The sequence below is a fragment of the Mustela putorius genome, unplaced genomic scaffold (assembly GCF_011764305.1).
Source record: "Mustela putorius furo isolate JIRA1106 unplaced genomic scaffold, ASM1176430v1.1 tig00003898_pilon_pilon_pilon, whole genome shotgun sequence".
NCBI classification, from domain to species: domain Eukaryota; kingdom Metazoa; phylum Chordata; class Mammalia; order Carnivora; family Mustelidae; genus Mustela; species Mustela putorius.
This window is the reverse complement of record NW_025422047.1, coordinates 29,371,602-29,397,804: the sequence shown is the minus strand read 5'-3', so window position 1 is coordinate 29,397,804 and position 26,203 is coordinate 29,371,602. Positions and strand designations below refer to the sequence as shown.

Sequence of the window (26,203 nt, the reverse complement as noted above, 5' to 3'; positions counted from 1 at the left end):
TCCACTCTAAACATATTAAAGTGTGGACACTAATTTACTATTTTGAATGAAAATTCATGAGCGACTTCCTCAAGAGAAAAGCAGCCTGCCTTTGCCATTAATAAATAAAAAGGAATATGGAGTTCTTTCCCGCAGTAATTTTCTCAACTCTCATATATGCCCACATACATGTGAAAATGCCTGAGAAAAAGAAAATCAACCCTACAAATTTGTTAATGACTGGCCCCACTTTCTCATGGACTCATGGGTGGCCTGTCCATAAACAGTGGTTACTGTGACAAAAGCCATGGGGCAGAACAAAATTCTAACCTCCGAGCTTAGAAACTATCAATTAGAAATATCACTGTAGACTTCTGGATGTATTTGGAGGCTTCTGTGAGGCTGTCAGGGAAGTCAGACCTTTATCTAAATTCCCAGATAAATACACTGGACTAAGTTCTAGCCAAAGAGCTAGAAACATTCTGAAGAATTTAGAATTGGTAGTGATTCAGACACAAATGGAGGGACACTACAAAGCAAGAGATGATGTCATTTAAAGAGAAGAAAAGAGTAAATCTTCCCATGTTATCCTCTGTGTGTTAGAGGGGACTCGATCTACACATGCTGTTGGCACAGCGGGGTGAACTGGGCAGCTTACCCTTTTGTCAAAGGACTACCCCACACTAGGCCTCACTGGTTCTCAAAGATTTAGTAGGCAATAAAGAGTATTTACTCCTAGGGTTCGTGGAAGAAGTAAATAATCTGGAAATTACTCTCTGCCACTTAATCTCTAACAATAGGCTGTCAGCAGAATTAACATGGAGAGCCCACTTAGAATGATCTCCATCACCGAGCCCGACCTGCCCAGAGAGTGTTATGCTCAGACCACAGGGTTTTTACTTACTTGTGGACCTGCTTTTACTGAATTATGCTTTGACATCATTTCTTCAACCTACATTTACAAATTGCCCTGGGAATTTCATTTCTCTTGTACGGATGTAGTATCACAGAAGCCTGTCTTCTTAAAGAACTACCAGAGAAACTCCTCAGGTCTCAGTGGCATAAGAAACTGTGCTTCCCTCGATATATATTAATTTGAATCTTAGGACACCATGAATTTTATGATGGAGGAGACTTTTTTTTCTTTTCCTTAGTATGGAAAATTGAGAGCCAAATTACAACACCTCTTGAGAACATGCAGAGACTATGCATTCATTTGTTTTCTGACACACATTTTACTTTTGCTTAACTTATTTCAGTCAAATATTTATCTTATTTTATTGTAAATATTTTTGTAAGTTGACTCAAATCCTTTGTGAAGAAGATGGGGGGAATGAATAAAGGAATACATTTTAATGAGAAGAGTTAAGCTCTGCCCATTACAACGAGGTAGATTAACTCTGTCTTTGGTACCCTCTAATTGTCCCTGCTAGCATCTCTCTGCCTCTTTAGTGGGCCTCATCAACTCTCCAAAGCACTACAAAAATTAACATGGAAGGGAGATACAAATATGTATCTTTCTTAGTTGACTTATTTTTAACATGGAAGTAATAGTTTCCCAGAAAGTACGCTTCTGCCTCTCTGGTTTGCCCTTTGCTGGATCCTGGCACGGATGGCATTAGATCACTGAAGTGGAAGACTGTCCAGGTCTAAAATTAGTTAAATGTATTTGCACATTAAAAGGGTATAATATCATGACTCCGATGAGTACATTTCTACCAGTGAGATTTTTTTTTTAGCCCAGAAAGACCTAGTCTAAAAATTGCATAATACCCAGAATATCAGTCACCCAGAAGGTAACCACACAGCTCTTGCTCTTTTTGAGTGTATGATGTATTGTGATCTGAGTATTTAATAACATCAGAGTACAAAAGATGGAGCAAAAACAAAAAAACAAACCACGGAATGCACACCGATCAGCTATTCATTAGATTGAGACAGGACAAGAGTCAGAGGAAGAAAGTAGAAATTTGTGGTGTAAGTAAAGTTTCTTTGGGTTGCCTAGTGATTGGTCTGTGAGTGCATTACCAACGTTAGCACAAATAAGAGATAGTACTCCATTTTATGGCTGGTGTGTACCAAAAAGAAGACATTTTATGTAGCAATGTTCCCAAAACACCCACTGAGCACAAATTCAAAATGGTCATTCTGTGTGAGGAAAAGAGTATGAGTAGGCATCTATGTTCGTCTACCTGCAGAAACCGTATTACTGACACGGTTTCAACACAAAGTGAGGACGATCACCCTGCAGCAGTAAAATCCAGGGTGATTATATCCCTTCTCAGGTGGTTAAAATCATTCAGTGTATCTTACTGCTTAATTAATTTAGAGAATCAAATTTGATCTTTAATCAAACAATAGTTTAAATAGTGATGTATTTGTTTTCATTTGTCAAAATTATTTCCCTTTGGTGATGCTTTATAGATATCTGTGCATGTTTTTTCATAGCAATACAGAGATGCTTCCTTTTCTGAAGGAAAATGGCCTCATCCTTTCTGCCAAACTTAACCTTTTGTCCATATAAAGTCCATTTAGTTCAGCCTGTTGTGCTTGGGAATTACCTGTATATCCTGTTTGTATTGGGGAGTAAAATTTACACCAAAACCTTGTGTTGTGAGGAGGGGATTACTTGTATATTTTCAGATACAGGGCATAGGCCTTGACTATGTCTCCATCTGCAGACATTGCCCGAGTTTCCCTATCGCCAGAGGAAGCCTGACATATGACCAATGAGACTGAGGTATCTTCTAGAACTTTATCACTGGAGTAGAAGTCCCTAAGAACTTACTTAGTATTCCCTCCTGATCCCAGGAAGCAGAGTCAAAAAAGAGTTCCATGTCCCTCTGCTTCAACAACATCAAATGGTTATTTATAGTAAGCCCTCAATACACACATAGTCTCACACATACATACGCTCCCTACAAAGTTAGTCTTGTAGCTGACATCCTCACCGTCCTTCTACCCAACCTTTTTCTAATAGCTAATATCTGTGCACCTTTTATGAGAGCTCAGATATTCCCTCCCATCATAAACCTCCAGGGTCAAGGCACCTGGTGGCTCAGTGGGTTAAGTCTCTGCCTTCAGCTCAGGTCATGATCTCAGGGCCCTGGGACTGAGCCCCAAAGCGGGCTCTCTGCTCAGTGGGGAGCCTGCTTCTCCCTCCCTCTGCCTGCTTCTCCGCCTACTTGTGACCTCTTTCTCTCTGTCAAATAAATAAATAAAATCTTTATTTAAAAAAAAAAACTCCCTGATTAGGCAGACCTCCTAGGTACCCCCGTAGTACACTCTACCTTGAATTTTACTGTTTCATAAGGATGTATCTCAGTGTCTTTGTCTTTCTCCCTCATGAGACAGGACTACAGAGATTTAAGTTTTTTGTATCTTTTCTATTCCTAGCATCTCATACCACTCCCTGCAACATAGTAGTTTCTCAAAGTATATTTCATTAACTAACTTTTATATATCTATTACATTACAGGTATTTTAGGTATTTTCTTTTCAATTATTATACTTCTGTGTGACAAAAGTATATGGAGTAGGGGGTAATAGGTGAAGGGGCTTAAGCACAAACTTCAGTTATAAAATTAGTAAGACACAGAGATGAAAAGTAGAGCATATGGAATATGGTCAACCATATTGTAATAACATTGTAGGTGACAGTAACTACACTTATGGTGAGCACTGCTCAATGTATGGAATTGCTGAATCACTACGTTATGCACCTGAAACCAATATAGCATTGTATGTCAACTATACACTGGTAATAAAAAAATTAATAAAAATTTTAAGGGATAACTTAAAATTTTTTGATGATAACTATTCCCATTTTACAGACAGAGATATTGCCTTCTGAGGAAGTTAAGTGTCCCAATCAAATTACACAGCTAAAAAGTAGTGAAATGCCAACCAGAACTCCAGTCTTTAATTTTTAATCTAGGAGATACTCTCTCCTCCTTTAAAAAAAAATTAGACTAGAGAGAATTAATGAGTATCTATAAAGGTAAATATCATTTATGTCACTGGAAGCTATCTGAGGAGTCCTAGTTCACTCTAAATCTAGGATCACAAGCTTTTACCTGTAACTTTGAGACAGAAAATAACAGGTGACTATGGCCCTAATTCCTGCCAATCAAGATACCACCTGGAATCCTCAATGATGGACCTTTTACTTTGGAAGACTTGTTTAATATAGCAGGAAAGATTCCAACTGAAATCAAAATGTTCGGATTACCATACTTTTTTCAAACAAACATTCCTTAAAGATAATGTCATGTCCATCTGGGTAGAGGAGTAGTTTACTATAATGTAAGTTCCACCTCTCGAAGCCTCTGCTACTTCAGAGTTGCCACACTGTTCTTGTTCATGGTTGAGGAGCCCCAAACATTTCTGAGCTCTAGACCTGCTCCCTGGGCATTTACACTTGGATGTTCCACAGACCATCTAAAGAGCCACGTCTCGAACACTCAGATTCTTTCCTCCACTCCTGCTCTTCCTTTTTCTTCCCCACCTCAGTGAGTGACATGTCCTTCTATCTGTCAAAGAGCACAAGACCAAATCATGGAAATCCATTCTTCAATTTCCCCTCCTTTAATGCCCCCTACACACATGGTGGCCAAGGCCTGTCTTCAACTTTCTTCCTTCAGTTTCCATTGGAAACTTTGAGCTTCCATTGTTATGGTCCTAGTTCAGGCCCTATTTTTAACTTGAATGACTAGAATAGCATCTTAATGGAGCAAAGCCTACTCTTGTCCATGCCAATCTATTCTCCACACCACTGATGGAATATTGTTTCAAAACTGACATGCCGGGCAGTCTTCACTGGCTCTAGAAGTCTGTACACACTGCTAACTCCATAGGAAGCATTCTCATGGTCACTTCTGGCCATGAGGCATATTCCATGACACTTCTGGAAGGTCTTCCTGATTTACATCCATCTGCCACACACTGCGTCCCATTGTCTATGCATCCCCGGTACAGCCTGCACTTAACAGTTGTTCAACAAATATTCAATGTTAAATGACACAAAGCTCATTTGAATCTAAATCCTCCTATTTTCTTTCTCTTCCCTGAACTAGGAATTAGAACATGAGAGTGGCTCCTTTCTCTCTCTTCCTCATTCCCCTCATCTGATGGGTCATCAATTCTTTCTGGCTTCAGTTCCAATTCAATCTCCACATTCTCAATTAATTTCTAAACTAAAATCTTCACTGACTAAAGCAGTGTTTTTCAAACAGCAGCATCAGAATCACCTGGAGGACTCATTAAACAAAGGTTGCTGGTCCCCAGCTCTAGACTTTCCAATTTAGTAGGTCTGGAGTGGGACTAAGAATTGGCGTTTCTAACAAATTCCCAGGAAATACTGATACTGCTGGCTCAAAGAACACACTTTGAAAACCACTAGTGCAAAGGTTCTCAACTGGAAGTGGGCATTAGAACATATTTATATCTTGACTCGTGCCTGCCTACTGAATCAGAATTTTCAGTGGGGTGGGGTAGGCAGGCATTTCTTAGCTTAAAGGTGCCTCAGTTGATTCTGATACACACACTACCCTGGTCAAGAACCATGAATTCAATAATTAACTCCAGGAGCAGGACTTCACCTTCTTCACAAGCCTTGTTTTTCACACACCCCCAATTTTCCATTCTGCTTTACGGTCAGATGGAACCAGCGGGCAGCTGATTATTCCAGACCTTTGCTCCCTCTCTCTGAGCCCCAGATCACTTTGAGCTACTCATTTATGAATCCATTCATTGATTAAGCATCTAGTACACACCAAGCACCAGAAGCGGGGCAGAGTGTGGAGAGCACAACATATGCAGCTTGGCCACATGGAGCCTACCCTCTTCCTCCGAGCACCCCTAGCAACATCTGCTTCCCCTTATCTCTCATTTTCCAAGTAAATACTGGCTTACTGCCACACTTTCTTCCTAGACTGTAAGGCAGGGACCATGGTCTGTCTTTGGAGGTGCTCAAAAAAACATTTGTTCAGATTAAATTGAAAAGCTCTTCCCCTGATCCAGCCTTCTTTCTTTCTTTTTTATTTGAGTAGAGCTGACACACTATATTACATTAGTTTCAGGTGTACAACTTAGTGATTGGACAGATTTGTATGTTATGCTATGTTCACCGTAAGTATAGCTACCATCTGTCCCATTACATCACTATTACAATATGATGGACTGTATTCCCTATGTTCTGCTTTATGTTCCTGTGACTTATTCCATCACTGGAGGCCTAGATCTTCCTTTCCACTTCAACCATTTTGCTCACTTCCTACCCCCTCCTCTCTGTCAGCCATCAGCTTATTCTCTGTAGCTATCATTCTGATTCTGCTTTTTGTTTGTTCATTTTTTTTAGACTCCATTTATGAGTGGAATCTTATGGTATTTGTCTTTCTCAGTCTGATTTATTTCACTTAGCTAATAACCTCTAGGTCTATCCATGTTGCTTTAGATGGTATGATCTCATCCTTTTCTATGACTGTGTAATATTCCATTGTGTATACATGCCACATTTTCCTTATCCATTCATCTATCAATGGACATTTAGGTTACTTCTGTGCCTTGTCTATTGTAAATAATGCTACAATACACATAGGCAAGAATATATAATGAAGAAAAGACAGTCTTTTCAATAAAAATGGTACTGGGAAAACTGGAGAGCTACATGTTAAAACAAAACAAACAAACAAAAAAAAAACAAAACAAAAACTGGACTACTTTCTCTTGTTTCGAGAGAGAGAGGATGAGATAGGGAGCAGGAGGCAGAGGAAGAGCGAGAATCTTAAGCAGACTCCATGCCCAGTGCAGAGCCATGGGACTTGATCTCACAACCCTAAGATCATGATCTAAGCCAAAATCAGGAGTCAGATGCTTAACTGACTGAACACCCAACCACCCCAAAACTGGACTACTTTCTAACAGCATTCACAAAAATGAATTCAAAATGGATTAAAAACCTAAATAAATGCGAGACCCAAAGCCATAAAAATCCTAGAAGAGAACACAAGCAAGCAGTAATTTCTCTGACATCAGTCACAGCAACATATTTCTAGACACATCTCCTAAGGCAAGGGAATCAAAAGCAAAAATAAACTACTGGGACTACATCAAAATAAAAAGCTTTTGCAGAGCAAAGGCAACCATCAGTAAAACAAAAAAACAACCCACTGAATAGGAGAGGGTATTTGCAAATGACCTATCTGATCAAAAGTTAATATCTAAAGTATATAAGGAACTTACACAACTCAACACCAAAAAAACAAATAATCCAATTTTTAGAAAATGGGCAGAGCACTTAAATAGACACTTTCCCAAAGAAGACATACAGATGGCCAACAGACACATGAAAAGATGCTCAACATCACTGACCAAGCCTTCTTTCAAAAATTATGGACCAAGTCCATAACCCTCTCTCTGCTATCTTTCCTGATCTGCTCCAAGTCCCCCACCATGGTCAGAATTGAGCTCTGCCTTCCAGGAGCCACAGCCCCTACCCAATAAAGACCTCAAACTTAGCACTTAATGGCCCTTTAGTCTACATTGCTTACAAACTGGCCCCTCCTACCAAACTGTGAGCATTCTCCTTTTGGCCTTTAATCTCTGTACTTCCTATCAGTAATATTTGGCAAATAAATGAAATTGATTTTATTTTCACTTAAGCTTACCTCCCATTTTGCCCAAACTTCCTTATGGCTTTAATGAAATCTCCTTAAGACTCTTCAGTTTCTCCAGAGTAGAAAAATACCATAATTTAATTTCATACACTATGGAATATGCACAACAGAGGATTCAGAGGAAGAAGTGTTTATCAAGGTCTGAATGAAATCATCAGAATGAACTGTCCACTCAGCACTGAGGTCTCAGCTGCAACTTCACCAATCATCCCAGGCACGCCAGCCACCTAGCCTTTTTGCCATCCAGTACTATGATTTATAAACTGAACAAAAGACATGGTTTGTGATCGACAGTAAGTCCTGAGAGCAAGTAGGATGCTACTTAGTAAATTAAACAGCATCTCTGGAATTCATTTCAAAAATGAAATCAGACAACCTCTTGATAGAAAGAGGTGCCAGGAAGGGATGGGTACACGTGACAAAATATACGGTTAAGTGTTCTCGATAAACTCTGCCCAGGTCATCGTGCTGCTCACACAGTAGGCCTTCAGGGAACATTGACTGGGTGAAAGAAACAAAACCATCTGTAAGCGCTTTCATTTAAATTGGCAGGCATGAAAAGCACCAGTCTGCTCCCACAGAGAATCGTCAGTGACTCATGCATCGCATGTCCCTCCTAGAAGCCAGTTTCCCACTTCGTGATGCGGTAGCCAGTGCCAAATGTCTCCCATAGGTAAACAACGCTGTTACTTGTGCTCACACAGCCTCACATACACTCGGGGAGATCTTTCTGCCACACATATTCATGATGGCTAAACACACAGTTCATAGTTGAATATAAGTTCTGTTCTATCACCTTGATAGCGAACTTTTCATCAAGCCAGAGAGGTTAAAATTCATTTCTAAGCAATACTGTGGTTATGTAAACTTTGTAGAAATTTAAGATCACATTCTGTCTAGCAGCTGAGTCTTCCCTGGAGTAGCTTATACATTTTTTCAACTACATACTCTTAGTACGCACGTAGACATGGGGAGGAAATAAAAATACATGAACTGTATCACCGGCTTAATTTTCTCTTTGGTGGCTTGGACATCTGTATCTGGAATGAAGACCCTAGAAAGCCCACACTATTCCCACAGTTGCTTATTGGAAACAATGCTCATTCTATGCAACAAAAGGAATGGTTAATGAAGTTTATGTATCATTGGAGCAGATAATTTTACAAGGCCGTGTTCTTAAGGCTCCAGAATTAAGGATTTGACTGTGGGAGCAGGGAGTCTTAGGGGCAGGACACCCCAGATAACCTCACCCACATACATTCCTCCAACAATGCTTTTCTGTATATAAACAAAAAATAGAAAGGAGTATATGGTTTTTGTCCTTAGTATTAAATAGCTGCCTTTTCTTCAGCACACTCTTAAATTACTGCACAATGCACAGCCTTCAGCACCCCAAGGAGCATAAACAAAGGATATCAGGCAAGTTCACCTACTCCCACTTCACAGAACAATGCTTGTTGTTAACTAAGCAATTCCCAGGGCAAATGTATGATTTGTGGAGCCCAGAGTAAGTGTTCAGGTTGAGTCCTTGGAATCTGAGGTCAGAAGCACGTGGTGCCCGCTCAGTCCCCAGGGCTTTTAGAAAACATGAGAATGTGACCTAAAGTTTGTGCTTGCATCCACACCAAAGACTATTTAGGCATTGAGAGAAATTAAAGCACATTAAAAGCCTCAAAACAGCTTATTGTTCATGCTCCAAGATTTAACCTTTTCTTTCTTATTTGCTGCTATACTTTTCTTTTTATGAGTCCTTAGGAACATCTCCTGAATCACATAAGATAAATCAAATATATACATAATGTGTCTATTTATAAAATAACCCTGCTAGAGCAGCAAACTACATAGGTTTGAAAATTTGAAATTTGAAAATTTGAAAAGTCCATTGCCATTTCCTAAATAGAATTATGACTCTTCTCCTCTCCCTAGATTCTTAGAACCTGGGTTATATCACAAGACAGAATTTATAATCGGTACTTAATTTATCCCCAAATATCTGTAACTATAAGCACTTAAAATACAAATGCAAACAAATGCATGAAAAGATTTCTTTCCTCTTGGCTTTTCAGGAAATATTTTGGCTACAGTCACACCCCATAGGTTTGTATGACGTTTATTAACATGTAATGGAACTTGGGGGAACAGTTTCTCCCCCGTGCTGTCTGGCTCATGTATAAAACTGAAATAGGTTACTGTTCCATTTTTATGAGTATACTATTATTAAGTCATTAAAATAATGAAATAATTAAATTTAATTAGTACTGTTTTATCCTTTAATAATTACCTATAAAATAATAGAACTGAGCCTGAAAAGACAAAAAGAGAAAAAACTGTATGTACACACACACAATATTTGCATAACTTTAAAGCCAACTGGAAATATCTGAATGCATGAGTTAATTATTTAATAGTATGGGGAGTTAGTATAAGGTAAATACAGCCATATGTCTCAGGCTGAATGAAACTGGTGGGTCACTGAAGATGTCTGGTCCTTTCACGTACCATAGGCAATGCTAGCACTAGTCTGTTATTCCAATTGACTTTATGTGAGGCTGACTGGCTAACCCAGGGTATCTAAAGAATTATTAAATATCTGTGTTGTCAGGAAAATTTTGTTCTCCCAAATTTCCAGTGAGTTTTTGATATTTAAAAGTTCCTTGGGTAGACTTTAAAATAAATGGTAAAATTTAAAAAAGGAGACAAAACACAGAAAAAAGATTTATGAAGAAGAAAGACCAACACCATAGGCCCAGTGTAGTCCCACAAATGCTCCTACCATATTTGCTTTGAAACAGAGATTCAAAACTTGTAAAAAGGCTGCTTTGAAAAAAGAACCACCAAGTTAGGATGTTCTGGGCTAGATGACAGGGGCCACTAAAATCCACAGTTCCTGCACAAATGCAACAGGACACACGTGCCTACTCTCCCAAGCCTGCCTGGGTCTGTGTGCTGAGGAGGAAATGCCTGTCATACACCAACCGGTGGCGAATCACTGAAAAAGTAGAGATTAGCAACAGTCAAACAACAAAAAAGAATAGCTCCCTACCCATTGCCTCCCACTGAATGAACTTTTGACATATCGGCAAACTCTTCTTTCCTCTTGCTGCTGCTGGTGTACTGCTCACTGTAGAGCTTGAGGGACATCTGCTCAACAGCATCTCTTTGTGCTTCCAGGTAGCACAGCTGAACCTCAGTCTGGAGAGAGAAACAAAGAGGAACTGCTGTGTTAATCCAGAAGGAATGCATTTCAAGTGAGGTGTAACAACTCAAAGAATGGGAATTGTTCACATCATTATACTGCTCCTTTTCGGGCTGGATTTAATGGGATCAGCTGGGCATATTACAGAGTTATATTTTAGATCTGAATCTTATAAGTTCCTCCTTAAAATACGACCTGAATAAATGAACTCTCAAAAGACTCAGTAAATATCACCAAATATCCCTGAGATCATAATACTGTATGATGAGATTTTACATAAAAATTCTGTGAAATTCCTTAATAATATTCTTCCTCATATTGCCACATATGTAACATTTATTTTTTAAAGATCTCCCTCCAACCCATACATTTGCATGGACACATATTCTGAACGTTTCTCATTATACTCCCTGAGAAGAATAAAAAAGCCTACTACCAATTCTAATACATCTTCACTAGAGACAATAGACTTCATTTATTACATTTTTGGGGTCCTCTGTATTATCATCTTAATTTAAAAACAGAAGGAATAGTGATTTTGCTGTGTTGGTTTGAAATGTTATATCTTTCAGAGTTACTTGAGGCTTACTGTAGTAAAGAGAGGTAGTAAGTTCACCATGCTGTTTTCTATCAAGCCAAGGCCAAAAGAATGCTGAATAATATTTGGCATCGAAATGTACTGAATAGATGCTTTATTTATTGCAGCTGTTATGATCCCTGTGGCTTTAGGGCTCCCCAGATCACCAGATGAGACCAAGAATGCTTGCCCATGGTAACAGGGAGGGGAAAATGCTGAGTTCACATGCACTGTGGACCAAAGGAACTCTTCTTTCTTTTGGCCCCCTACCTCACTAAATCCAGGCACGTCTGTTCACATTTCTGATAAGCCTTCAAACTGTTACTTCTTTTTACTTTAGTTACATATTGTGTTAAAACAGTTCTGGGTCAGCTGCTGGGTAGTTGCCAGCATTCTACAACGTTTAAGAAAAGCCAAGATAGACATGACCTTCTGCCAACTTTGTAAGCCAACCAAGGCCTTTTGCCTGATCTTGGCCTTTATAGACTTGACCGTGGAAGAGAAAACAAACCCCAAGCAGCATTATAAAGTGGCAGCTGCTTAAAAGAGTAAATCAGGACTCTGTAAATGAAAAGTGTGGTTTATGAAATGTAAGATCTCAAGCCATTCCGGAGTTCCTAAGTTGTTGCTTTCTACAAGCAGTTAATTATGAGTGCTGTTGACTACCGAGGAGGAACTTTAAAAAAATGCAAAAATTACAATATTCTTATAATTGAAGTTTCAGAAGTCAGTTAAAAACTATAATCTTCATTTGGTTCATGTGAACCTCTCTTGCCTAAACTAATTGGTAACTAATAGTCAGAGAACTGAAAAACAATAATCCTCCCAAATGCTAACCCTTTTCTACCTTTCCCTTCCACTGTACAGATAATGAGGAGATCATCCCAGATCAAGTATTCTGTTGAAAAACCCCATTCAAATAGTGTATCTCCACCATTAGGTGCCAAGAACCATGTCTGATCCCTAGAGGTTCTTATTAGTTTTTAACCATCCTAAGGCAACAAATTGGACCACTCCTTGTTCTGGATAATGATCTCACAAATGTGTGCCACTGGTCACAAAAAGAGTCATCAAGAGTGAGGTCAACTTCATGTAGACACCACTGCCAGGGAAAAATAATTGGAACTAATCCCTTTGAGATCCTAGGCCATCTCTGTGTACCAAGGCACACAGCTCTCATATGGCAGGGATACATGGAAAAGAGTCTACAGAACGATGCTCAGAGCAACTTAAAAGATAATTAGTCACCTTATGAAAATGACTGAAATGTTGCAATGTAAGACTTTTATTGCACAACATCCCACAGGCATTTGATATAGGAAACTTCCCCGCACTAACAAAGAGATGAATTAGATGGCCCAAGTCTTTCCTATTCATCTCTATTTCTCTCTCTGCTTTCAGTGATTCATTCCTAAAAGTGATGATAAAAATAGAACCAAAGTAGCTCCTTCTGCTAGGGTTGAATGGCTTTGCCAGTCTAAATCTCTCTGCAGACTGGTTAAATTTTTCTCATACCATATCTTAGTCTGAAGATAAATTTTTAGGAGGAAGATTTGAAGAAAGTACACTTCTTAAAAAAATAGTAAAACTGGATCTCTGATTAAAAGAATTTTATTTACTAGTATTTATGATAGTAGAGGATATTTTTGGACTATATTTTATAATTTAGCTCAGCTTGATTAAATAACATTACTGATGGGTTATCAACAGAATTGGCAACTTATATCATTAAGGAAAATAAAAAGGAATAAGAGAGAATAGATTCAGTTACAGATCAACCTGTTACCTCCTGGTCAGAGAGGCCCATGGTGCTATCAATGGAAGTAGGTGTTTAAAAAGAGAACTATGGATGGATGAAACAGATGAGGTGGATCTGAATCTTTCGGTTTGAGGGACTGATGGAATACAAAAATGAGATGTTCAGTAAGCAAGTGGAAATATTAAGCCTAATATATAAACCTAGAAGCAATAGTTGGCATTAGGACATGAAATGAGAATGCCATGAGAAAGCATATATGATGACAGAAAGAGGACCTTTCTCACTTATTCTACTTGAAGCCTGCATTACCCCTTGGCTGACCTAATGTGAAGGGTTCTCTATCATTCTCCCTCTTTCCTTCTCCACCATCCCCAAATCTGTTTTACAGATAGCTCATTGATTGATTGATTTCTGAATCATAGCTGAGATCACTGGTGGTTGTTGCTTCAGGGCTTAATTCTAGACTACTTTTCTTTGTTGATACTATTTCCCATGGCTTTCAATGCAGTCTTTGTAGTAATGGCTTCCAATCTTTTCCTCTGAGCTCCACACTTACATATCTAACCAACCACCTAATGTTGCTACTTGTTTTTATTTTAAGGCAGGAGAACTCAAAACAGAACTCTCCATTCTCATCCTCACCACACCCCTCAGGACTATCTCTACTTAGGTCTTCCCTTTCAAGCAAATGGCACCATGTGTTGCTCAGGTCAGAAAACTGAAAGTCTCCTTAACTATTCCTTTTCTTATTTCCCACAGCCATTTACTCACTAAATTTCATTGATTCCTCGCCCAAAATGTCTCTCCAGCCTTTTGGCCCTGTCAGCCTTGTCCAAGCCTTCGTCCCCTTTCCCCAGCAGTACAACAAATATCTTCTACTCTGTATCCCTCCTCATCCATTGCTGTTCCTCCAACCATCCTTTACAGTGGCCATAGTGGTTTTTGTAAAACATAAGTTGGTTTCATACTGCATTTGGATAAAAACAAAACAAAACAGAACAGAACCCCAAAACTTCCATGCCCCGAAAGATTTGGTTCTTGCCTACCTCAGATATCATTTTCTACTTGTCTCTCTCTTGATTCACCATGCCCCTGTCGTCCTTACCTATTTTCAGTTCTTTAAACAGCTCTTTCCTATCTCTCAGGACCTTTGTACATATTGTCCCCTTCCTCCGGAACATTCTCTTACTAATGTCGTCTTCTTGTCCTTCAGCTCTCAGTTGACATTTCGTCTCTCAGAGAGGCCTTCCCTGACTACCCTATCAAAGGTATATTCATTCTATTCTTTTATTTTATGGAACAGTGTTAATTTTCTTCCCAGAACATAACACAATTTAAAATTCTTGTATTTACTGGTTTATGCTTTTTTCTGTCTCTGTCTCCAGGCTCCAAGCTCCATAATGAGGCTGTGTCTATTTCCTTTGCTATTTTGTACTCCCCACACCTTGGCAGTATCTGGAACATGAGAGGGGCTCAGGAAATAATTGTTGAATAATTGAATTGTACATTCATACATCCATTTATTACTCATATGTTCATTGGGTCTTCATCATGTGTCAGGAACTGCACCAGGGACTGTGGGTACAAAGAACAACAAAACAAGAAGGGACTACTTTTCCCAAGAGACTATAGTATATTGGAGGAAAGAGTTATGCTAACAGATCGCTACAAGTATGCCAAGTGAAATGAATATGGGGGAGGATGGAAATTCAAAAGATAATTGTCTGGGGCGCCTGGGTGGCTCAGTGGGTTAAGCCGCTGCCTTTGGCTTGTGTCATGATCTCAGGGTCCTGGGATCCAGCCCCGCATCGGGCTCTCTGCTCAGCGGGGAGCCTGCTTCCTTCTCTCTCTCTCTGCCTGCCTCTCAGTGTACTTGTAATTTCTCTCTGTCAAATAAATAAATAAAATCTTTAAAAAAAAAAAGATAATTGTCTGAAAGTGAGGAATGAGTAATAAAAGCTTGAGAGAGGTGGCATTTGAACCAGATCTGGGAGTATGGGTATGATTTTGTCAGGTGAAGAAGCAGATAGATATCTTTATAGGCACAGTAACTTGTCTATTCAAAGGCCTAGAGTTATGAAAGGATGTGGCATGTTCAGAGAATGGTGGCTGGAGCGTTGGTGCATTTGGCTGCTAACAGTGAAGGGGATAGGCTGTAGAGGATGTTAGGTTAGGGAATTTGGATACTATCCAACAACATGCCAGCAGAAGATGTCATTGTTTCTGTGATGACCTTCATCTTTTTCCATCTCCTTTTTCTGTCATGGCAAGAGACTCATCTGATGGGTTAGTCCAAATATGCTCATAAAGCACGTACCTCCTGATATACTCTGAGAACAATGCATTGAGAAGAGAATCAAATTTCCATCAGGCCAGTGGCCCGAATAAATGCTTAAGAGGTTCTAGTAACTTGTACCTCTAGTAAACCTTTAATATAATGTTATTGTCTTAGTACCTTCTCCCTCCCAGTTCATAGGTTGAAGCCCTAATCTGCAATGTGACCATATTTGGAGACAGGGTCTTTAAGGAGGGAATTAAGATTAAATGAGGTTACAAGGGTGGAGCCCTAATCCAATAGGAATAGTGTCTTTATAAGAAGATGAAGAGTTCCACACAGAGAAAAGGCCATGTGAGGTCACATCCAGAAGGTGGACATCTCCAAGCCAAGGAATGATGCTTCACCAGAAACCAAACCAGCCATCATCTTGATCTGGGATTTTCAGCCTCCAGAACTGTGAGAAATAAATTTCTGTTGTTTAAGCTACAGAAATTAAGTCTGTGGCATTTTGTTATTGCCATCCCAGCAGACGAGTATATATAATAAAGTTAGAAACACTGTCTTCTCATCTGAGGTTGAGTATTATTCCTTCTCTGCTTATCATTAATAGCATGTTTCCCCCTTTGTTTCATAAGCACCTAGAGCCTAAGTCACTAGGGATACTCCTCTTTAGATTCTGACTACAAATTAATAACTTAATCAGAACATAAGACACGGTGTGCTAAAATATTTTATTTAAATTTGGCTTCGTATGTGCTGATCCAAATTCAGTAACTTTCCTTGGGTCCTGAATAATTACTCAACCATATATTTCCCCTTCATATTGTATCTAATAACAAAATGGCTAACCCAGGATAAATTTGGGGGGTTAAATTCCCTAACAATCTTGAGGGATTAAACACATCATCACTTCTATAATCACATATAGACATATCCCTGACCTTGTGCTTAAAAAGCACTTATTTAGTTAAGAAATGTCCATTATTTCATCATCACTGCATATCCCAGCATCCTTTGCTGGGTTAAGTATCCTGAGAACATTAAAATTAATTTCACTCTTTCTTAACTCATGCAGTTAAAGGTCTGTCTGCTCATTCACACTGTACTTCATAGCTTCCTACCACAGCTACCTGCCTTCTTGCCTCTGGGTCCACATCCTCTTCCTTCCTTCCTGTTTCTGTGGAAACTTTCCATATTTCTAAGACCAATCCCTTCACCTGTGCACCAGATCTTCTCTTATTTACTTAAAGATGATCAGCTCTGCAGTAAATTGTCCTTCTTTCCTGCATTAAGTTTTTTCTCTCCTGTTTTATTCTCATCAACACAAGTACATCAGCCAGAAAAATGCCACTGCTTTTCCCTTGGTGAGGGGGGAAGAAAAAAAGGGATAAATAATCCCTAGACACCAACTGACACTAATCTATCCTCTGGCTAAAGCCCCATATCTCTGTTCTGTGTTACAGCAAAATCACTTTTACATACGTTCTCTTTATTCACTGTGTCCAATTCCTCTCCGATTTTCTCTTGAATACACTCCAGTCAGGCTTTTGTCCACATTCTCCTTGCCAACAGTCAGTACTCAGTCCTCAACCTATCCTGACCTGCTCCAGCAGGGTTAGTAGGGATGCTCTGGGAGCACTTGACCTTGTTTGCAAGACAGCTCAGTCCCTAACCTCCCTCAGATCTTCACAGAAATGTCATCTTCTCATTCAGGTCTTCTGTGCTCTCCTGCTTAAAGATTCAACTCACACCCACCCTTGTACAATTCTTATACTCCTTCACACATATTTGCCATTTCTAGCCAAACCATATTACTTATTTTGTATTGTCCATCTTCCCCCAGTGGATTAGAAGCCTCCTGAGGGCAGAGACTTTTGTCTATGTGTGTGTTGCTGCATCAACAGCACCCAGCACAGCACAGCGTATAGGACAGGCACTCTATAAAAATTGGTTGAATAAATTCCACTGCGTTTGAAAATCTGAAATGGTTTAAAATGTACAAAGGAATAAAACAGACTGTTTGGAGGCTGCAGGAGCCTCGGCTTGATTTCTGAAACCCATGGGCTTCATTCTCACTTAGAAAGGAGATCATTTTTTCTTCGACAAAAGAAAATTATTGAAATATGTAACTTGTTTTCTTTTCTCTAGGAAAAAAAAGGAGAAAAGAATTCAAGATTCACTTGATAATCTTTTATTCAGCTAACAGAGTGATCTTATATGTCATATATCACATTGGAAACTAACCAGGATGGTCACACACATATAGAATGAAAACTTTAGCTATTGCCTTCGTGTGGTAATCTTCACAACATGTTTCAAAACAAGTATTAAGTCTTCTGGGTATGAACTTGTTTTAGCTTAATAAAATCTGATTTCTCATTTTTTAAAGAAGAAGAGTAATTTAAGCTTTTGGATGAGACATTAGCAATGCCACAGTTTGTTTCTGGAAGAGTTCACAGTTACTCAGGAAGATCCTTTAAACAATGAGGGGGGTGAGAAAGAGAGAAGACTATACTTTTCCTGCCAATAGCTTTGTCATTTGGAAATACATTCCTACTCTTATGACACAAACTTTTCTTAACCTTCGATGTAGCACATGCCTTTTTCTCTTCCTTATATTTTTACTATGACTCCTCTTTTTCCTCTTCCTATAACACTCATGTAACTGGCCCAGACTGCCCCTTCTTCTGGAAGCACCTACAGGTCTCAAAATCCCATGGGCCCTGACAGGGACTTAGGTTGAGATAATCTACACTTATAGATCTCCATGATTTTGTTTGTAGAGCTCTCCATAATCCAGGATTTAAACTTTCACCTTTTCAGGGCTACTTGTTTTTTTCTCCCCTCAAAAGTCTAGTTATTTTGTGCATTTTTGCCATTGTCATCATTGTAGAAGGTTAATAATTTCCTAAAATAATTCATCTTTGGGACTGAATTCAAAGTGCATCTCCTTTGAGGAGAGTTTGACATAACCATGTAGAAGAATCCTGCACTCACCTCCTCCCATGAACACAACAAATATATAGCTACATATGGAACAATTCCATCTGAAAAGGACCTGAAAGCTAACTGAACAACACCTCCACAGCAAAGGATAAAAGGGCCACATTGAGAGGGGTGACTGTGACACAGTCTAGAAAGAAATCTCACCTCACGTGTCACTGATGAAGGATAATTGGAAGGCAGCCAGGCAGGGACAACCCCCTCACCCCCTACCCACATCCTAAGAGGAAACCACAGTCAAAAGGATGTTACATCACCCTGGAAGTGGAGGAGGAAGCCCTCCACCCTTTCTCATGTGGTAGATAGATGACAAAAACCTGTTTAGATGACAGGCATAGGGAAGATTAATCAGATTAAAACAGCCTGCCTACAAGCCCATAAAAACCCTAAAGCCCATAAAACCTCCTGGGTCCCCTTCCTCCTCAGGAGCTTTGTACTAAGCACATCACTATCACTCAATAAACCTTGCTTTGCTGCCTACCACTCTGTCTGGTCTTCCTCTTCATTCTTTAAAGCAGCGTGACCAAGAACAGCGGGCACTGACAGAGGAAAAAGTCCTGTAACACCATGAGCCACAGTCAAGAGGGATCTCATAATATGAAGCTTATCCCTGAGGAGCAAGGGGTTTGACACCCAGCCATTGGGAACTACAAAGGAGAGATGAGCCTCTAAAGTGTGTGGTCTTGAAAACCAACGGGACTTCCTTTTAGGAGAACTACAGGGCTTTAGGGAATGTAAAATCTACTCTCAAAGGGCTCATGCATAGACCCAGTGGCCTAGGGACCTAGCACAAAAGCAACAGTTTGAAAGACACCTAGACCATAAGTGAAGGAAATTCATTTGTTAATATTAAAGTGCCTGCCAGAAAGGCAGGAAGCTGTTGGAATTCTGAGGACAAAAGCACCAGTGGGCACAATTTTTGCCTTCTGCTTTTGTCTTGCTGGTGTTGGCCCTGTGAGGGAACATCACCCCTTAGGCTGCTAGTTCTGGTGGGGGTGCCCATCCCCAGGAGCTGCAGCCATGGCTAGGCTGGCTGAACACCCTGCCCCCACACACCACAGCCATGAGCCCTCAGGCACAATAGCAGGACTGGCTGAGTGCTCTTCACCATGTCTTCAAGCCTCATTCCACCCCACCGTATCTGGTGGGAACATGAAACCCACAAAGGGGATGCTCCTTGAGCATCTGGCTTTGGTGGCAAAGGGGAATGTATTTCAGGTTCCCACACATCTGAAACAATTGAAGAGCTAGTCTTTAGCAGGCTACATCCCCAGGGCACTACACAAACACCAGACTACAATATACCTCCAGTTTTCATGTAAAAAAGGCTTATCCTCTTGTCTTGGAGCTTCAGGCCTGAGAGTCAGATTCTAGGCTTGCCATACATCCAGAGGCTACAGAGGTACCCCCAGGGAACGTAGGTGGGAAGATACAATAATTGAATCCTCCTTTGGTCTCACCAAAGCTTGCTGATACCTCTCAGAAAGGTATATACACATATATCTTATACACATATCTAAAGCCATGATACTTGCAACAGTTGCCCAAAGGATACCTCCAGATCTTCTGGTTTAGAAGTCATCAGAGTTTATGATTGCAGACCCACAAGACTGGAGATATTTAAATATCTTAAAAGAAGCTGCCTGAAGTTCTGGCTTACAATTACCCTAAAACTAGGCACCATCTTAGATCCCTCCCTTTGGATCGCTGGGAGGTTTTGGAACACCCTCAATAGTAGGGAACTATCAACAACAAATCAGGCTACTTAGATAATCAGAAAGGTCTGAGAAACAACCAAAAGCTAGAACAGGTTGAACAGGAAGTTTTATCATCTATACAGGGTCATTCCTTCAAGACTTAGAGAGATGTCTGATTCATCTAATACACAGTAACAAACAAAAAGAGACAAGTAAAATGAAGAGACACGGGAATATGTTACAAAATTAAGAACAAGACAAAACCTCAGAAAAGGACCTTAATGAAATGGAGATAAGTAATCTACCTGACAAAGAGTTCAAAGTAATGGTCATAAAGATGTTTAATGAACTTGGGAGAATGGATGAACACAGTAAGAATTTCAACAGAGATAGAAAACATAAGAAAATACCAAACAGAACTCACAGAGCTAAATAATAAAAGAGCTGAACTAAATGCCCTTCAACAGATGAATGGATAAAGAAGATATGGTCTATATATACAATGGAGTATTATGCCTCCATCAGAAAGGATGAATACCCAACTTCTGTATCAATATGGATGGGATTAGAGGAGATTATGCTGAGTGAAATAAGTCAAACAGAGAGAGTCAGTTATCAAATGGTTTCACTTACTTATGGAGCATAAGGAATAACACAGAGGACATTAGGAGAAGAAAAGGAAAAGTGAATTGGGGGAAATCAGAGGTGTAAATGAACCATGAGAGACTGCAGACACTGAGAAATAAACTGAGGGTTTTGGAGGGGAGGAGAGTGGGGGTTAGGTGGACCTGGTGGTGGTTATCAAGGAGGGCACATATTGCGTGGCACCCTGGGTGTGGTGCATAAACAATAAATTTTGGAACACTGAAAAAATTAAATTAAATTAAAAAATTACACTAGACAAGTTCAGCATCAGACTAGAAGAACTAGAAAAGAGGATCAGTGACCTGGAAGACAGGGCAAAGAGCTCACCCAAACAGAACAGCAAAAAGAAAAAAAAAAAAATTAAGAAGTGAAGATAGCTTAAGACACCTGTGGAACAACATCAAAAGGAATAGTTTTTACATTATAGATGGAGAAGAAAGAGAAAAGGGTGTAAGAAAGTTATCTGAAGATATGGCTGAAAAATTCCCTAACTTAGAGAAGGAAATAGAAATTTAGGTTCAGGAATCAGAGTTCCAAATAAGATGAACCAGAAGGATTTATACCATGACAGCCTGAAATTAAAAATGTCAAAAGTTAAAGATAAAGAGACAATACTTAAAAGCAACAGGAGAAAACCAACATGCTACAAACAAGGGAGCCCCTACAAGGCTATCAGCTGATTTTTCAGCCAAAACTTTGCAGGTCAGAAGGGAGTGGCATGATATATTCAAACGACTAAAAGGAAAAAACTTCAAACCAAGAATACTCTACTTGGTAAGGTTATCATTCAGAATTAAAGGAAAAATAAGAAGTTTTTCAGACAAGCAAAATTAAAGTAGTTTATTAGCACTGGCCTTACAGGTATTTTTTTTTTAAAGATTATTTATTTATTTATTTATTTGACAGACAGAGATCACAGGTAAGCAGAGAGGCAAGCAGAGAGAGAGGAGGAAGCAGGCTCCCCGCCGAGCAGAGAGCCCGATGTGGGGCTCGATCCCAGGACCCTGGGATCATGACCTGAGCCGAAGGCAGAGGCTTTAACGCACTGAGCCACCCAGGCGCCCCGCCTTACATATATTATTAAAGGGACTTCTTTAAGATGAAAAGAAAAGGCACTAACCAGTAACAAGAAAACATCTGCAAGTAAAACTCTCACTGGCAAAAGCACATATATTGTAAAGGTAGTAGATTACCACTGGAAAGCTATAAGAAAGTTAAAACACAAAAGTAGTAAAATTAACTATAACCATAATAGTTAAGGGATACACAATATTAAAAAATGTCAAATAGTACATCAAAAAATAGAACACAATGGGGTGGGGAGCAAAAATGTAGACTTGTCAGAATGTGCTCAAACTTAAGATGCGATCAACTTAAAATAGACTGTTATATACATAGGATATTACATGTGAATCTCATGATAACCCGAAGCCAAAAATGTACACTAGATGCACTAAAAATAATGAGAAAAGAATCTAAACGTAATGTTAAAAGAAAATCACCAAACCACAACAGAAGAAAGGAACAGAGAGGAACTACAAAATCAACAAAATGGCAACACATACATACCTATTGATAGTTATTTTAAATGTGAGCAGACTAAATTTTCCAATAAAAAGACAGGGTAGCTGAATGAATAAAAAGAATAGGATCCATCTATATGTTGCATATAAGATACTTCAGATCTAAGGAAACACACAGACAGAAACTAAAGGGGTGAAAAAAAAGATATTCCATGCAAATAGAAATAAAAAGAAAGATGGTACTACTATACCTATATCGGAAAAATATAGATTTTGAGGCAAAGATGTCATAAAAGGCAAAGAAGGCCATTATATAGTGATAAAGGGGCAATCCAAAAGGAGGATATAATATTTGTAAATATTTATACACCCAGCATAGGAGCACATAAATATATAAAGCAAATATTAAAAGTCCTAAAGAAAGAAATGGACTACAATAAAACACTAGTAGGGGACTTTTAATACCACTTACAGCAATGGACAGATCATCCAGAGAGAAAATCAATATGGAAATACCAGCCTTAAATGACACATTACACCAGATGGACTTAATAGATATACACCGACTATTCCATCCAAAAGCAGAATACGCATGCTTTTAAGTGTGCAAGGAACATTCTCCAGGATAGATCATATGTTAGGCCACAAACCAAGTCTCAACAAATTTAAGAAAACTGAAATCATACCAAGCTCTTTTCTGACCATAATGGTATGAAAATAGAAATCAATTACAACAAGATAACTAGAAAAATCACAAATATATAAAGATTAACCAGTATTCTACTGAACAACCAATGGGTCAACAAAAAAAAATCAAAGAAGTCAAAAAATACCTGGAGACAAATGAAAATGGAAATACAATATACTAAAATTGATGGGATGCAGCAAAAGCAGGTTTAAGAGGAAAGTTTATACCAATACAGGCCTACCTAAAGAAACAAACAAACAAAATCTCAAAAAACCAATCTAACTCTACATCTAAACGAACTAGAAAAAAGAAGAACAAACAAAAATCAAAGTTAATAGAAGGAAAAAAATAAAGATCAGAGTGGAAATCAATGAAATAGAGACTAAAAAGTCAGTAAAAGAGATCAATGAAACTAAGAGATGGTTCTTGGCAAAGATAAACAAAAATGACAAACCTTTAGCTAGACTCACAAAGGAAAAAGAAAGAGGGCTAAGATAAATAAAATGAGAAATGAAATCGGAAAGTTATATCTGATACTACAGAAACACAAAGAATTAGGAGAGACTTGTAACCATGTACAACCATACAACAACAAACTGGAGAACCTAGAAGGGATGGATGAATTCCTAGAAATATACAATTTTCCAAACTGAATTATGAACTAAAAAATCAGGAGAGACCAATTATTGGAAAGGAGATTAACCTAGTAATCAAAACCTCCCAACAAACAAAACTCTAGGACCAACGTGCTTCACTAGTGAATTCTTGCACACATTCAAAGAAGATTTAAAACCTATTCTTCTCAAACACTTCCAAAAAAGTTGAAGAGGATGGAAAGTTGCCAAAATCATTTTACAAGGCCAGCATTACCCTGATACCAAAACCAGATAAGGAAACCACAAAAAAAGAAAATTACAGGTATAATATATCCCTAATGAACATTAATACAAAAATCTTCACAAAGTATTAAAAAATTCAATTCAACAATGACATTAAAAGGATCATACAACATGATCAAGTGGGATTTATTCCAGGGATGCAAGATATTTCAACATTCATAGATCAATCAATGTGACACACACCACATCAACAAAATAAAGGGTAAAAATCATATGATCATCTCAAAGGATCTCAATAGGAAAAACATTTGACAAATTTAGCATCCTTTATGATAAAAACTCTCAACAAAGTGAGTACACAGGGAACACATTTCAATATAATAAAGGCCATATATGACAAACCTACAGGTAACATCATATTCAATAGATAAAAGCTAAAAGATTGTCTTCTAAGATCAGGAACATGACAAGGATGCCCAGTCTCCTCACTTTCATTCAAAATAGTACTGGAAGTCCCAGCCACAGCAAATAGGCAAATAAAATAAACAAATGAGTAAAAATAAAAATAAAAGATAAAAGGCATCCAAATTGAAAAGGAAGCAGTAAAACTCACAATTTGCAGATGACATAATACTAGATACAGAAAAACCTAGAGACTTTACCAAAAAAACTGTTAGAACCAATAAATGAATTTAGTAAAGGTGCAGGATACAAAAGTCAATATACAAAAATATGCTGTGTTTCAGCATGCCTAATAATGAACTATAAGAAAGGGAAATTAAGAAAATAATCCGTTATAATTGTATCAAAAAGAATAAAATATCTAGGAATAAATTTAGGTGAAAGCCCTATATACTGAACATTGTAAGACACTGATAAAAGAAAGTGAAGAAGATACAAATAAATGGAAAGATATTCTATGCCCAGGGATGGAGAGAATTCACATTATTAAAATGTCCATACTACCAAAGCAATCTGTACATGCAGTGCAATCCCTGTCAAAATTTCTATGGCATTTTTTCACAGAACTAGAACAAGTAGTTCTGAAATATGTATGAAATCACAAAAGACCCTGAATTGCCGAAGTAATCTTCAGAAAAAACAAAGCTGGAGGTATCACACACTCTGGTTTCAAACTATACAATAAAGTTATAGTAATCAAAACATTATGGTACAGCATAAAAAAAGAGACACATAGATCAACGGAACAGAACAGAGACCCCCAGAAGTAAACCCACACATATATGATCAATTAATTATTGACAAAGGAGGCAAGAATATACAATGGAGAAAAGACAGTCTCTTTAATAAATGGTGTTGGGAAAACTGTACAACCAGATGCAAAAGAATGAAAGTAGACCACTATTTTATACCATTCATAAAAATGGTATAAATTTGAATGAATTAAAGACTTGACTGTAAGACCTGAAACCATTAAACTCCCAGAAGAAAACCTAGGTGGTAAGCTCCCTGACATTGGTCTTGGCAATATGGGTCCTTTTTTGGTTTTGCTTTTGGTTTTTGGATATAATTCCAAAGGCGGGGGTGGGGGGGAAGCAAAAATAAACAAATGGATTACATCAAAAGGAAAAGCTTCTGTGGTTGAAGTGGACAAAGGGACATGACTGTATGGTGATGGACAGTAAGTAGACTTATGGTGGTGATCACTTTGTAGTGTGTACAAATACCAAAGTATGATGCTGTACAACTGAAACACACCTAATGTCATATTCCAACTTCAGCTCAATTTTAAAAAGTGCATTTCCCCTGTGTAGAAATGAACTCTCTAAAGATATTTATTATTAGCTGCACTCTGGCTAAACACAAACAGTATTTGGTAATACAGTGGAGGTGAATCTCACCTTGTTTTTCAGTCCTGTGTGCACGACTAAGTGGAATAGCAAAGCCTCCTTCTCCTACAGAGTTGGAGCAGGGCGTCACAGGACTAAGAGCAATGTATTTTTTATAATAAAATTGATTAAGGGCCTTCATTTATTCATTTGACAAATATATCTTGACAGGATTATGTGTAAGATACTGTGTAAGTTACAAATCTGGGTCAGACATGGTGCCTGCCTTCAGGGAACCTGTAACTTAGAATTACAGAACAATTATACTAAATAATAGGAGCTAAAATATTCACCTAAGGTTAAAACTAGTATTATACTTCAAAAATGCGGATAGAGAAACAGTAAGTTTGTTAGAATGTTCTTTTTATCTTGGATAAGAGAGTTATAAAAGTCTTTACAAATATAAATATTTTCCCATTGTTAAAAATTAAATACACATCAAATATTTAACAAGTGTCTCAAAGCTACTTCAATATCATACTCAACAAAGACT

The 26,203-nt window shown here is 38.5% G+C and overlaps 1 protein-coding gene across 5 annotated transcripts in view; it reads right to left on the bottom strand.

Annotated features, from left to right (window-relative positions):
* The window catches only part of AKAP6 (A-kinase anchoring protein 6), a 514,317-nt gene that overhangs the window by 118,174 nt on the left and 369,940 nt on the right, over positions 1-26,203 (bottom strand). For all 5 annotated transcript variants that reach the window (XM_045067871.1, XM_013047435.2, XM_045067872.1 and 2 more), the window contains one exon: positions 10,699-10,847. In XM_045067871.1, the coding sequence (XP_044923806.1) occupies positions 10,699-10,847 (149 nt within the window). The remainder of the gene's footprint in view (positions 1-10,698; positions 10,848-26,203) is intronic.